Source organism: Trypanosoma brucei, chromosome 9, assembly GCF_000210295.1.
Source record: "Trypanosoma brucei gambiense DAL972 chromosome 9, complete sequence".
Lineage (NCBI taxonomy): Eukaryota > Euglenozoa > Kinetoplastea > Trypanosomatida > Trypanosomatidae > Trypanosoma > Trypanosoma brucei.
In genome coordinates, this window is record NC_026742.1 from 180120 (window position 1) to 194728 (window position 14609).

General features: G+C 47.9%; 3 protein-coding genes and 1 pseudogene across 3 annotated transcripts, besides 1 other annotated feature; 1 reads left to right on the forward strand and 3 right to left on the reverse strand.

The window, feature by feature from the left end:
- Positions 1-107: 107 nt before the first annotated feature.
- TbgDal_IX760 (T. brucei spp.-specific protein) lies at positions 108-572 on the reverse strand (the record flags this gene model as incomplete). Its single annotated transcript, XM_011777974.1, has 1 exon — positions 108-572. One exon carries the CDS (start codon positions 570-572, stop codon positions 108-110), a length of 465 nt encoding a protein of 154 aa, XP_011776276.1.
- A 582-nt stretch (positions 573-1154) lies between these two features.
- On the reverse strand, positions 1155-2216 carry TbgDal_IX770 (hypothetical protein, conserved; the record flags this gene model as incomplete). Its single annotated transcript, XM_011777975.1, has 1 exon — positions 1155-2216. The coding sequence occupies one exon, from the start codon at positions 2214-2216 to the stop codon at positions 1155-1157; it is 1062 nt and encodes a 353-aa protein (XP_011776277.1).
- Positions 2217-3188: 972 nt separating this feature from the next.
- On the reverse strand, positions 3189-5435 carry TbgDal_IX780 (hypothetical protein, conserved; the record flags this gene model as incomplete). Its single annotated transcript, XM_011777976.1, has 1 exon — positions 3189-5435. The coding sequence occupies one exon, from the start codon at positions 5433-5435 to the stop codon at positions 3189-3191; it is 2247 nt and encodes a 748-aa protein (XP_011776278.1).
- Positions 5436-9302: 3867 nt separating this feature from the next.
- TbgDal_IX790 lies at positions 9303-14609 on the forward strand (annotated as a pseudogene).
- Positions 9303-14609: a sequence feature.

Genomic DNA, 14609 nt, shown 5'->3' on the forward strand with positions numbered 1-14609 from the left:
TCTTCCTTGTCCTCTTCGCCACACCACCCTGCCCATTCATGTGATGATTGCACCTTTGCACAGTGGATTTCGTAAGCTCATTTCTCATTTAACGTGATGATTGACCATTAATCTAACTGCGTTTCACCGCTTCTCGCCGATCCGGTGTTGTTTTTCCTACGAAACGACACCCTCCAGACACCACCGTCCATTAGAGCCAACACCGAACATGTGCCCCAACGCACTCCGTAGCGAGTTGCGACGGCCAAAGCGTAAGCTATTAACACCGTGGCAGTAAGCTGTAGGATGCCGTAAGCAAATGGAAGGGGTCCGAATAGTAAAAGAATACTGCAGTAACCGGCAACCAACCCGAGTAACACGGAGGACATCTGCCGCAGCAAGAACTGGGGGGTGGAGTAAATGACAGTAGAGAGAACATCCTTCCAACTGAACATTGGAAGAAGTCCACTGCCGTGGCTCAGTTCCTTATAACTGACAAAATCGTTAGAGATGACAGCATGTGTTTGTTGGTGATACCGTGGAAAATAGCGAAAAAAAAAAGAAACAAAGTTCAAAGGGATCGATTTCATCATAGCTTAAAAAGTCTTAAGAGAAACAGAAGCGTAAGTGCCCTCTTTGGAGCACAGAATACTCTAAACGACTCGTGTCATATGGCACTGACGAGGGGGAGGGGTCGAGAACGCGAAGCGGCAGAAAGTATTCCCAGTTTACCGCCACGTGTGAAATTCAAGGATATAATCAAACGTGGAAGTATGTCCACTCAGTAAACATAATTTTTAAAAAAAAATATGTATCCCTGGTAAAATATCAAAAAACAGTTCAGTTTTCATACACACAGAAAGAGGGATACAGATATAAAGAAAGAGAGTAACCAATCGACGCGGTATATATGTATGTATATATGTATATATTTGGTTGAAGAACCCCGCTATAACACTGAGCGGTCTTCGGAACCTCTATTCCTTCCTTCGAAACGTTTAAACTTTTTCGTTGATAATACCCCATGACGGCCAACCAAACCAGCACCCCCCCCCAACGAAACTTGAGTAGCAAGTGTACAAGCGAAGAATCTAAGGGAGCCATCTGCAAGCCGGGGGTAGCGTAGTGGTGACGGAGAAAAATGCTGGAGATGCGCTGACCAAAATACGAAAGAATTACTTACCATCATCTGGTAGTGGCTGCCTTCCGCTATCACGCATCTGCGCAACAAGCCAATTCATCCCGTCAACAACTCCTGTGCCATGCAGCGCGCTCATCTCAACGAGTCGCATTACTCTATTTCCAATACCACTTGAACCCGGAGGGGGCGTGGCCACACCACCAAACGATTTTTCGTTTGAAAGTTTGCCATATGCCGACCGATCCGGCGGACCCTCATAATCCCCCTCACCATTCCTGTGCAACTCGCCATAAACGGGCTCACCCACCACACAATCGTCTGCGTAGAATTCATCCATCAGTGCCACATCAACTAATCGCAGCGCGTCCTGAATTTCTACGAGAGTATGATGGTTTGCTGCATCCACCTTGTTCGATACAATTAGGAGTGGGGCGCCAGCTAGTAATGGATGACTGAACATCTGGCGGAGGATGAGCGCATCCTTCGCATACAATTTACGGAGGAATTGGGATCGCTCTCCTTCACGTACATCCCCTATAGGTGAGTTGGGTTGGGCACCTACATCACTTTCGTCATCTTCACTCGTACCAACTTGATCAGGTGAAGTATTCCTGCCTCCTTCACTGCAACCATTTGATGTGGCCTCACCTAACGTGCTGTCCACAACAAATATAACACCATGACATGTACCAAAAAAGTTTCCCCAAAGAGGTCGTAATGACCCTCCTATATCCCATAATATAAGTGGCGTCGTTAAGGGTGTGAGCGAGACATTTGGTGTCTCATGCTGCGGTGGCGTTGTTACGTGCGTGACGCTCGACCTATTCAATCCTGTAGTTGGCCTAATTTTTTTCCTCAAAGACTCCACCGGGGCCGGTGTGGGAAAATTATAGTTTACCTCACTTGCAGTTGCGTCACCACTATTTTCTTCCGTAGTGGAACTGTTGGCACCATTCTTGCTACTTTCCGTCGCGTACATGTGCTTGAGCTGCTCTGATAGCGTTGTCTTCCCAGACGACTCCAACCCAACGATCAGAACTTTCCTGGTGTCATCGGCGAAGATGGAACTGTAAAGACCCCGGACAAGCGAAAACATTGCGTCGTCGGAGCTCTTTCGCAAAACGGTTACCTTCGTCGTGTGGAAGAGAATCAAAATAAAATCGAGCAAAAAAAATAATAATAATATAAGTAACAGAGGTTTCCAGGGAAGCGAAATATAGATAACCAGCACGAACACCCATACATTGCACTGCGAACTCCCACAGCATTCATAATGCGGCAGCAATTTGACACGGGTAATAAGCCGATATTCACTGGCATATGCCGCTCACAACAATAACTTCACACGACACGAGGCAACTCCAGGTCCCTTTGTTGATTGCTCCACGGTTGAAGTTAGTAAACAAGCCAACATGCCTTGAAAAGTTCCAATCCCCCCCGTTATTTCCACAGTCTCCGACAACTTCGCATGTGGACGTATGTGCATAAGAAATGGCGGGTCGACTTGGTGGAGTTTTTCTTTCTTTTAAAAAAATCAACATCTCGAAGGGGAGGGGAGTTCACATGTTAATGCATTCAACGCTTGTTGGAGTTGTGCCGTCTGCTCCGCCCTTCCCGTCAACTCCAAACATGAATTTACACAAAAGCCGCTACCATCCAGTTGAAATGAGGACTTGAAAGGTGTGTTTGCCACCACTTTACCTCCCTTTACACGGCATGTGCATTCCTTTTCCCATACAAGTGCGCGGACATACAGAATAAAGTCCCACTGATATATTCTGTTTACCTTTTCCTTCAAATGTCTGAAGGCATGAAGCATGACCCGCCTCTCTTCCAAATCCTTAGACAATCTAACACATGATATTCCTATATAGACACTACAGTGAAGTAAAAGAGCGGCTAGGGTTAAATCAGCAGTCCCATTAACTCACTACAATGGAGAACCACAGCCTCTCTTACAACCCTTACCCAAACGGGAGAAACCACTCTAGATACAATGTTAGAAAATGCAGAGAAAGGAAATCAACATAAAAACAGTGATAATATCGTTTCCACGCCAACGCTGCCTTCATGAGGGTTTGGGCATTCGTTGACACGTCCAATAATCGTAATAGTTGCGTCGCGGAGAAGGCTCCAATGGCACAGCATTGTGCGTCTGCCCGCTAGCGGCCGTTTGCCTTTTCCTGGCCGGCTGTGGCTGCTGCGTATCAAGCAGAAGTGACGCCTCCCACGTTAATAGGCAACGTTGAGCGTAAGTTAGGGCGGAGAAAGGGCAGGATTGGTGCATCAGTGGGCTGCTGCTCTCAGGGTTGCACACGTCAGAGCGACCGGTCTTTTCAACATCGGCTGTCACCTTTTCCACCCCATTTGTGCACAGAACGGAGGGACCCGCCTGTTGTCCCTCCAATTCTTCCTCATTTGTTGATGGCCGAGTTTGTTGCCGCGCTTCGTTCTTAACGTTCTCCTCGTCAAATTTCACCAATGGGATTGACGGAGTTGAGGAACCCGTGTGGTAGTAGCGAAGCAACTGAATGAGCGAGGGGTGCATGCCGTGCTCAACTTCAGACTCAGTTTCTTTCGTATCGTGATTTTGAGAGCCGTCTTCTACCTTAGTTGAATTTTTGTTGTTTTGTGGGAATGCTGTAAACAGCGCCGCGTACACAGGATCATCTTCCATACGTTCGTGAATGCGTTCAACAACGGCACTGCACGAAGCTACGTAGTTTGGGGACTTCAATCCACCGGTCGCTACCCCATCCTGCACAGAATCAATGGTGCCACCGACCTGCGCACTGCGTCTTCGCGTAGGGCGGATAGACCTCCAGATTTCTGCCAAACACGCCGACCGCGGTGGTCGAAGGCGCTTCGCAGCGTCCGGTGCTTCTGCCACATCGCTGACCGGAGGATCCCTCTTCTCATTCGACTCAGCAGCCGCTGCAGGAGCGGATACCCTGCTGCTACGTGCGATGGTACGGGATTCTACGGTTGCCTTCACAACTTCTGTGGCCTTCTCCTTCGTCCCTGTAGCTAACTTCGCGGAAGATCGAGTATGACCGCTCGCTTCCCAAGTTTTGTTAGGGCCGCTGCCGGTGGGTTTTGTGGCAGACCTCACTTCACTGACTTCCCCACCAGTGCTACTTTCTTTTGGTCGGTGCCCGCGGTGCCGGCTGCGTGTGCCCGGGGGTGGAGGTCCGTTTCGTTTTGAATCAAACCGGGTTCTCAGACGCGGTTTCTCTTCGTCATTTTCCTCTTCTTCTTCCGCTACGTTATTTTCGGTTGCCTCGGCTTTGCGCGGCGGTGGCGCTCGCTTCCGAGTAGCTTGAGTGTTTGGAAGTTTGTCCTCCTCCCCACCGCCCTCATCCGTCTCTTCTACCTTTTGCTTTGCGGCTACTGAGAGGGTGTCGCTAGGTTCCTGCGGGACGCTTTTCTTGGGGTGGAAATTTGAGAGCAGTTCATAGTAGAAGTGCCGCAGAGAAATCAGAAGCGTGTCACGGCGGGTGGGGCCCACGTGGTTCTTTAACACCTCAACGTCCATGTTGCGGCACACAACCCACCATGAGAAGGCAAGGTCTTTCGAGCTAAACCTGTCTAAGACAACACCGCGTGTCAACAGAGATTGGTAGTAGGACACTATAGTGTCAACGATAGCGCAAGAGAACTTCACCACATCCGATTTTCCACTTACCTGGCGAGAGGTTTTTCTATCGGAGCTTGCGCCTCCCCCCTGGCCCACAGCAACTGGGAGAGAGCGCTCCGGCAGCTGCGGCGATGGCGTTCCCCCATTTCCCTCTGTAATTACTCGCTTAAGTGGCGTTGCACCAGCTTCAAACGTGTCACTTTGTTCCCGCAACCTTTTGTTGCCATCGCTACTCGAGCTCACCCTCCCTCCTCCATTTTCTTCATCCTTGCTTACAACTAGCAGAGACGCTCTCGAGGTTTCTTCGACATTGTCAGTATCCCCTCTGCTGCCGCTATGGCTCGCAATGTGTGGAGAGGCGGTCATGCGACCTGCTGATGTTTTAGAAACAAAAGCCATAGGGCCGAAGAAGATGATGCGAGCCATGTCAACTGCACAGCCGTCCTCTGACGTGCAAATTCTTTCATCTGGCTCCGCTGCGGGTAGGAGGTGAAGGTTCTTTGCCCGTGCAGCGTTTATTGGCTCTACAGGAAGCGTGGTGTTGGCGTGATATGAACGCAAACGCTGAATTGTATTGAGTGCAATGAAGTCTCTGCACCGGTCGTCTTTCCATGGGTCCATTTCGTACACATTGGAGGCATCCAGCGATATGCCCATTCGCCTCGTCTGTCGACTCATGTTTTGTAGCCACCGAGACACGCTGCCCGCCGATGTCCGCCGCTTTTCGGCCTGCCTGTGCTCTGTTCCACCTAACGCTAACCTCACCACCAACTTTCTCTAACACTTCATATTAATGAAAACGAATTCGAAAAATGAGAGTTGATGTCCGTATTAACTTCCTCCAGTGGTGGGGATGTTGACCAGCATAATTCGCTAAGATACGTAAGACAGTAACCAAGTTATGCAAAATAGTGTATCCCATGATGCCTGTCCCATCCCCACTCCCCTTCCAACTCCTTGCGACGGGAGCACGCATATTCTCTCTCAGTGTTGTGCGTCTCATTGTTATAATTTAGGGGCGTAGCTAACAAGCGTGTTGAGGTGAGTCGGCACACGGGCAGTAAAGGGGGAAGGATCAGAAAGGAATCAGAAGAGTAAGAACGCATTTCCATGAATCCATCTACCCGATGAAGCCGCGCCTTCCTCCTTCTTGTTGTCTCCCACCGTCCTGAACTTCATTTTCTTGCCACACCTCTTTCTAGCCGTGCAGGGTTCACTAATAGTTTAGCAAGCACGACCTCGGCTATAATGTGGCTTCCTTCTACTGCTCATGTCCTTGGGTGCCCACATCCCGCGTTAGCGGGTACTGTGCATGAACGCTTCAAAAATTATCGGCAAGAGCGAAAGGAACAATAATAATCTCCGATGCACTTCAAGTTTGTCAGCGGAACCCACTGCAGGACGGAAAGGAAAGTAATGATGGATGGATCCAAGAGCAGCACACCGACGCCGAGCTGACGTGTAAAGGGTAATAGAAAATCACCAAACGGTTAAGTGAAACAACGGTCCAATAATCACGACTGTGTGAAAAAAAAAAGAGGAACCCGACACGCAGCAAAAACTGAAAACAGCAACAACATACCGACACCACCAAAAGCTACTTCGCTACTATTGTCATTTTCGCTCATTTACATTGGAGAAATGGGATAAAGGTACATCATCTTGTGACGTCTCACATTTTGTCTCTTGTCAAAGGGAGCGTCAGGTGAAATAAACATACCGTAACATTCGCAACACCTAAACAAAACAGACGGAAGACTGCACGCACATATATGCACACATTTTTTATTTATCGCAATCTCCTGTCCTGCCTTTTTTTTTTCTGAACTCCGCCGCACACTAATAAACATCGTAAATCAATAAGTCGAGTTGCTCATCAACGTGTATGACTCCTCCTTTACGTGTATATGCATATATATATATATATATATATATGAACCGACGGAGTGAACAAACGAAATAAAAACCCACTCAGCCGTGTCTTTGTCACGCCATGCCAGCTGCTTTCATGTAATGGGTGCTACTTCCTTTACGTGCTCGATTACTCAAGGCAAAATAAGAAGATAACAAACACAACCCAAATCCCCAGCGGCTCCAAACTTACCTTCCGCATTACAAATTGAATGAATTCACCCCAATAATGTTTTGGAGTCGATACCTCCCTGTACTCAAGTAAACGTATGTATGTATTAGTGTACATACACTCTGGTGAATTGTAAACATTAGTTACATGTTCTCCCTCCTGTCAACCCTAAAGGCGGCTCTACACATGCCATTGGGGAGGGAGGGTGAGGGGGTAAAAACACGAACATTTATATGATTTCCATTTTAACAGGTTTGCATATCGCTCGAGTGTTTCTAGCCTGCGACTTATCACCGTCACCAACTAAATCACACATAATCGGTGGTGTTCCTTTACCCTGTCTTCACTTCCTTTGCAACAGTTTAAGCATTTGGAATTGAAGTAAATACACCTCCAGGTGTGTAAAAAATAATAATAATAATAATAAAGAACTAGCGTGTTCCTCTTGTATGTGTGTATGTACAAATATGGAAGAGGATTCACACTTTTAACGAAGACATGCGTCTGCAGCACACGAGTGTCACGTTTCTAAAGGGTTGGACATACTAAGACCAGTGCAAAGTATGCAGAATCTTTCACCACAAGCCCCTCATCGTTCATTGTAAAGGTGAATGGCATTTTCCTGCGGTGTGTGCCTGCTGGGGACCCAAGAACGAACTTGAACCCTCGAGGCCACGGGTTGGACCCGAGTCATCGAGAACCGCGAGGGTGTAGGACCGACAGGTGTGCAGTGGTAATGCGCATTGGCGACTCGTGAAGCGATCCTCCCCAACCTCCTCGCAGTTTGGGACGTCGAATCCACTGTTGTACTCAAAGCGTTAGAACCGGTTGGAGAATATGGTGGTCCCCAACTGCTGGAGTGGTGCGACGGAGAACCAGGGGAAAGGCGATTCCAGCCATCCCTTTCCGTTAGCGTTGACGTACTGTCTTGGTAACTCTGTTGAGTGAATACGGGAGAAGGCATCCTTCCGCTTGGCGCCGCTCTCATGGCTGATTGAAGTGTTGGTGCCCATGAATTTGGCACCTGTTGTTGGGGGGATAGGGAGCGCGAAGCTCCCTGCACTATTTCACGTTGGTGTTCTGAGAAGGATAGGCTAAGGCGTTTTCTTTGCGGAGGTGGGTGGGGTTGCAGATATTCACCGCGACCCAGCTGGCCAGGCCCCGGTTGGGTACTCATAAAAGCTGAGCCTTCTGAGTGCGGTTCGTACAAACCACTGGTTTCACTACGCACCTCAGCGACGGGCGGTAAAGTAACGCGCTGACGACCCAACTCACCACCCAGTCCGCTGTTGGCTTTATTTTGATGTTGCTTTGATCGATTATAAGCATTGGAGACGGTGCTTCTCTTGGCTGGTAACCGCGGTGGCCGTAAGTTGACACCATCACCAAACCCTAGGTCTGGATACAGCCCAAGATACACAAGCCGCTCACCCTGGAAATCGGGACCAAAGGGCTCCGAGTTGCCGGTATCTTGTGCAAGATTCAGTTTTCGAGAGCTCCCTGATGATGACGGACGTGCGGCAGAAGCTATCGCATCCCTTGCAGCAACAGCTCTCAAACAAGATATACTACTTGCGGGTCTCTCACCAGTGACAGAGGGGGTGAAACGACTCGAAGTGCGGAGGGCGGGGGAACCCAAAGATTCACTTCGGCCAGCACCTGGACGAAGGGAGCAGGGCGACCCACCATCGACCACCCATGGACGCCGATTTTCAGCTTCTGCAGACTGCAAAGACACGTTACGACCAGTATTCTCCTCTTTCGTATCGTGAAGAACTCCATCGCAGCTGAAAACAACAGAGGGAGATGCAGCTGATTGATTCTTTTCGCGGTAATCAAATGGGGAACTGCCGACATCCCGCGCATTCAGGACGCAGTGTTGGAGATCACGGCGCCGCGGTGCAGAAAAACGTGACGGTGTCCCCGACAATTTCGAGTGACTACGCATAGATGATGACACATCGGGCAGAGCGCTAACACCTCCAGCTTCTTTATCGCTGACGTTAGCAATGTCACCACTCATACTGATAGTTGAACCTACCCGTTCCGTGGACACTCCTTCCGGTTTTGGTGAGTCATCGGCATTGTTATTGGCTTCAGCAGTTTGACACCGCCTTCGATTATTTGGCAGTCGCGCAGTTTTTTCCTTTGATGATACACCGGCAGAGGCACACCCACTACCCAAAGCATTGTTCAGTGTGGTAATCACGGCATCACGTGCAGCGTCAACAGCCGAGTTTTTCACAGCACTCCTCAAAGTTGATCTAACAGCAGAGACTCCACCCCCCGTAGGGGCACCATCATAAATCATATTTGACATTTCTTCCGACGACCAGCGTATAAACTCCTCACCATCAACAACTAGCTGAGCGCAGACATCAACAGAAACGACGATTGCTTCACCAAATACGACAGGCTCCACAACAGCAGATGAAAAACTAGTTAACTTACCGCCCCTTCGAATGTCAACAGATCCCACTTCATCCCCCTTCACCAACAACACATCAACATCCTTTGACAACGAGGAAATCTCTCGCGTTTCATTGCAGCCATCACCCTCAAAACGAAATACTTTCCCCTCCACACGAGAATTATCTAATGTAAGGCGATTAGCAGAAGGGACGTCACTACCAACAGATGGTACACCATCAATTTCAAAATCTTCAACATCTTCAGGAGCAGCTGTCCCTGTAACATCAGTTTTACTTCCCTCGCCATCACAAACAAATCCATCACTTCCACCATCCTCTTTGCTCAGTTCCTTTGCATCATCATCAGCTGTGGGAATAGCTGCATCCTCTTTGCTCAGTTCCTTTGCATCATCATCAGCTGTGGGAATGGCTGCATCTTCTTTGCTCAGTTCCTTTGCATCATCATCAGCTGTAGGAATAGCTACATCCTCTCTGCCCAGTTCCTTTGCATCATCATCAGCTGTGGGAATAGCTACATCCTCTTTGCTCAGTTCCTTTGCATCATCATCAGCTGTAGGAATAGCTACATCCTCTTTGCTCAGTTCCTTTGCATCATCATCAGCTGTAGGAATAGCTACATCCTCTCTGCCCAGTTCCTTTGCATCATCATCAGCTGTAGGAATAGCTACATCCTCTTTGCTCAGTTCCTTTGCATCATCATCAGCTGTAGGAATAGCTACATCCTCTTTGCTCAGTTCCTTTGCATCATCATCAGCTGTGGGAATAGCTACATCCTCTTTGCTCAGTTCCTTTGCATCATCATCAGCTGTAGGAATAGCTACATCCTCTTTGCTCAGTTCCTTTGCATCATCATCAGCTGTAGGAATAGCTGCATCCTCTTTGCTCAGTTCCTTTGCATCATCATCAGCTGTGGGAATAGCTGCATCCTCTTTGCTCAGTTCCTTTGCATCATCATCAGCTGTGGGAATAGCTGCATCCTCTCTGCCCAGTTCCTTTGCATCATCATCAGCTGTGGGAATAGCTACATCCTCTCTGCCCAGTTCCTTTGCATCATCATCAGCTGTAGGAATAGCTACATCCTCTTTGCTCAGTTCCTTTGCATCATCATCAGCTGTAGGAATAGCTGCATCCTCTTTGCTCAGTTCCTTTGCATCATCATCAGCTGTGGGAATAGCTACATCCTCTCTGCCCAGTTCCTTTGCATCATCATCAGCTGTGGGAATAGCTACATCCTCTTTGCTCAGTTCCTTTGCATCATCATCAGCTGTGAGAATAGCTACATCCTCTTTGCTCAGTTCCTTTGCATCATCATCAGCTGTAGGAATAGCTACATCCTCTTTGCTCAGTTCCTTTGCATCATCATCAGCTGTAGGAATAGCTACATCCTCTTTGCTCAGTTCCTTTGCATCATCATCAGCTGTGGGAATAGCTACATCCTCTTTGCTCAGTTCCTTTGCATCATCATCAGCTGTGGGAATAGCTGCATCCTCTTTGCTCAGTTCCTTTGCATCATCATCGGCTGTGGGAATAGCTGCATCCTCTTTGCTCAGTTCCTTTGCATCATCATAGGCTGTGGGAATAGCTGCATCTTCTTTGCTCAGTTCCTTTGCATCATCATCAGCTGTGGGAATAGCTGCATCCTCTTTGCTCAGTTCCTTTGCATCATCATCAGCTGTGGGAATAGCTGCATCCTCTTTGCTCAGTTCCTTTGCATCATCATCGGCTGTGGGAATAGCTGCATCCTCTTTGCTCAGTTCCTTTGCATCATCATCGGCTGTGGGAATGGCTGCATCCTCTTTGCTCAGTTCCTTTGCATCATCATCAGCTGTGGGAATGGCTGCATCCTCTTTGCTCAGTTCCTTTGCATCATCATCAGCTGTAGGAATAGCTGCATCCTCTTTGCTCAGTTCCTTTGCATCATCATCAGCTGTGGGAATAGCTACATCTTCTTTGCTCAGTTCCTTTGCATCATCATCAGCTGTAGGAATAGCTACATCCTCTCTGCCCAGTTCCTTTGCATCATCATCAGCTGTAGGAATAGCTGCATCCTCTTTGCTCAGTTCCTTTGCATCATCATCAGCTGTGGGAATAGCTGCATCCTCTTTGCTCAGTTCCTTTGCATCATCATCAGCTGTAGGAATAGCTGCATCCTCTTTGCTCAGTTCCTTTGCATCATCATCAGCTGTAGGAATAGCTACATCCTCTCTGCCCAGTTCCTTTGCATCATCATCAGCTGTAGGAATAGCTACATCCTCTCTGCCCAGTTCCTTTGCATCATCATCAGCTGTAGGAATAGCTACATCCTCTCTGCCCAGTTCCTTTGCATCATCATCAGCTGTAGGAATAGCTACATCCTCTCTGCCCAGTTCCTTTGCATCATCATCAGCTGTGGGAATGGCTGCATCCTCTTTGCTCAGTTCCTTTGCATCATCATCAGCTGTGGGAATAGCTGCATCCTCTTTGCTCAGTTCCTTTGCATCATCATCAGCTGTGGGAATAGCTACATCCTCTTTGCTCAGTTCCTTTGCATCATCATCAGCTGTGGGAATAGCTGCATCCTCTTTGCTCAGTTCCTTTGCATCATCATCAGCTGTAGGAATAGCTGCATCCTCTTTGCTCAGTTCCTTTGCATCATCATCAGCTGTGGGAATAGCTACATCCTCTTTGCTCAGTTCCTTTGCATCATCATCAGCTGTGGGAATAGCTACATCTTCTTTGCTCAGTTCCTTTGCATCATCATCAGCTGTAGGAATAGCTACATCCTCTCTGCCCAGTTCCTTTGCATCATCATCAGCTGTAGGAATAGCTACATCCTCTCTGCCCAGTTCCTTTGCATCATCATCAGCTGTAGGAATAGCTACATCCTCTCTGCCCAGTTCCTTTGCATCATCATCAGCTGTGGGAATGGCTGCATCCTCTTTGCTCAGTTCCTTTGCATCATCATCAGCTGTGGGAATAGCTACATCCTCTTTGCTCAGTTCCTTTGCATCATCATCAGCTGTGGGAATAGCTGCATCCTCTTTGCTCAGTTCCTTTGCATCATCATCAGCTGTGGGAATAGCTACATCCTCTTTGCTCAGTTCCTTTGCATCATCATCAGCTGTGGGAATAGCTACATCCTCTTTGCTCAGTTCCTTTGCATCATCATCAGCTGTGGGAATAGCTACATCCTCTTTGCTCAGTTCCTTTGCATCATCATCAGCTGTGGGAATAGCTACATCCTCTTTGCTCAGTTCCTTTGCATCATCATCAGCTGTGGGAATAGCTACATCCTCTTTGCTCAGTTCCTTTGCATCATCATCAGCTGTGGGAATAGCTACATCCTCTTTGCTCAGTTCCTTTGCATCATCATCAGCTGTGGGAATAGCTACATCCTCTTTGCTCAGTTCCTTTGCATCATCATCAGCTGTGGGAATAGCTACATCCTCTTTGCTCAGTTCCTTTGCATCATCATCAGCTGTGGGAATAGCTGCATCCTCTTTGCTCAGTTCCTTTGCATCATCATCAGCTGTGGGAATAGCTACATCCTCTTTGCTCAGTTCCTTTGCATCATCATCAGCTGTAGGAATAGCTACATCCTCTTTGCTCAGTTCCTTTGCATCATCATCAGCTGTGGGAATAGCTACATCCTCTTTGCTCAGTTCCTTTGCATCATCATCAGCTGTGGGAATAGCTGCATCCTCTTTGCTCAGTTCCTTTGCATCATCATCAGCTGTAGGAATAGCTGCATCCTCTTTGCTCAGTTCCTTTGCATCATCATCAGCTGTGGGAATAGCTACATCCTCTTTGCTCAGTTCCTTTGCATCATCATCAGCTGTGGGAATAGCTACATCCTCTTTGCTCAGTTCCTTTGCATCATCATCAGCTGTAGGAATAGCTACATCCTCTTTGCCCAGTTCCTTTGCATCATCATCAGCTGTAGGAATAGCTGCATCCTCTTTGCTCAGTTCCTTTGCATCATCATCAGCTGTGGGAATAGCTGCATCCTCTTTGCTCAGTTCCTTTGCATCATCATCAGCTGTAGGAATAGCTGCATCCTCTTTGCTCAGTTCCTTTGCATCATCATCAGCTGTAGGAATAGCTACATCCTCTCTGCCCAGTTCCTTTGCATCATCATCAGCTGTAGGAATAGCTACATCCTCTCTGCCCAGTTCCTTTGCATCATCATCAGCTGTAGGAATAGCTACATCCTCTCTGCCCAGTTCCTTTGCATCATCATCAGCTGTAGGAATAGCTACATCCTCTCTGCCCAGTTCCTTTGCATCATCATCAGCTGTGGGAATAGCTGCATCCTCTTTGCTCAGTTCCTTTGCATCATCATCAGCTGTGGGAATAGCTGCATCCTCTTTGCTCAGTTCCTTTGCATCATCATCAGCTGTGGGAATAGCTACATCCTCTTTGCTCAGTTCCTTTGCATCATCATCAGCTGTAGGAATAGCTACATCCTCTTTGCTCAGTTCCTTTGCATCATCATCAGCTGTGGGAATAGCTGCATCCTCTTTGCTCAGTTCCTTTGCATCATCATCAGCTGTGGGAATAGCTACATCCTCTTTGCTCAGTTCCTTTGCATCATCATCAGCTGTGGGAATAGCTACATCCTCTTTGCTCAGTTCCTTTGCATCATCATCAGCTGTGGGAATAGCTGCATCCTCTTTGCTCAGTTCCTTTGCATCATCATCAGCTGTGGGAATAGCTGCATCCTCTTTGCTCAGTTCCTTTGCATCATCATCAGCTGTGGGAATAGCTACATCCTCTTTGCTCAGTTCCTTTGCATCATCATCAGCTGTGGGAATAGCTACATCCTCTTTGCTCAGTTCCTTTGCATCATCATCAGCTGTAGGAATAGCTACATCCTCTTTGCTCAGTTCCTTTGCATCATCATCAGCTGTGGGAATAGCTGCATCCTCTTTGCTCAGTTCCTTTGCATCATCATCAGCTGTGGGAATAGCTGCATCCTCTTTGCTCAGTTCCTTTGCATCATCATCAGCTGTGGGAATAGCTACATCCTCTTTGCTCAGTTCCTTTGCATCATCATCAGCTGTAGGAATAGCTACATCCTCTTTGCTCAGTTCCTTTGCATCATCATCAGCTGTGGGAATAGCTGCATCCTCTTTGCTCAGTTCCTTTGCATCATCATCGGCTGTGGGAATAGCTGCATCCTCTTTGCTCAGTTCCTTTGCATCATCATCAGCTGTGGGAATAGCTGCATCCTCTTTGCTCAGTTCCTTTGCATCATCATCAGCTGTGGGAATAGCTGCATCCTCTTTGCTCAGTTCCTTTGCATCATCATCGGCTGTGGGAATAGCTACATCCTCTTTGCTCAGTTCCTTGCATCTC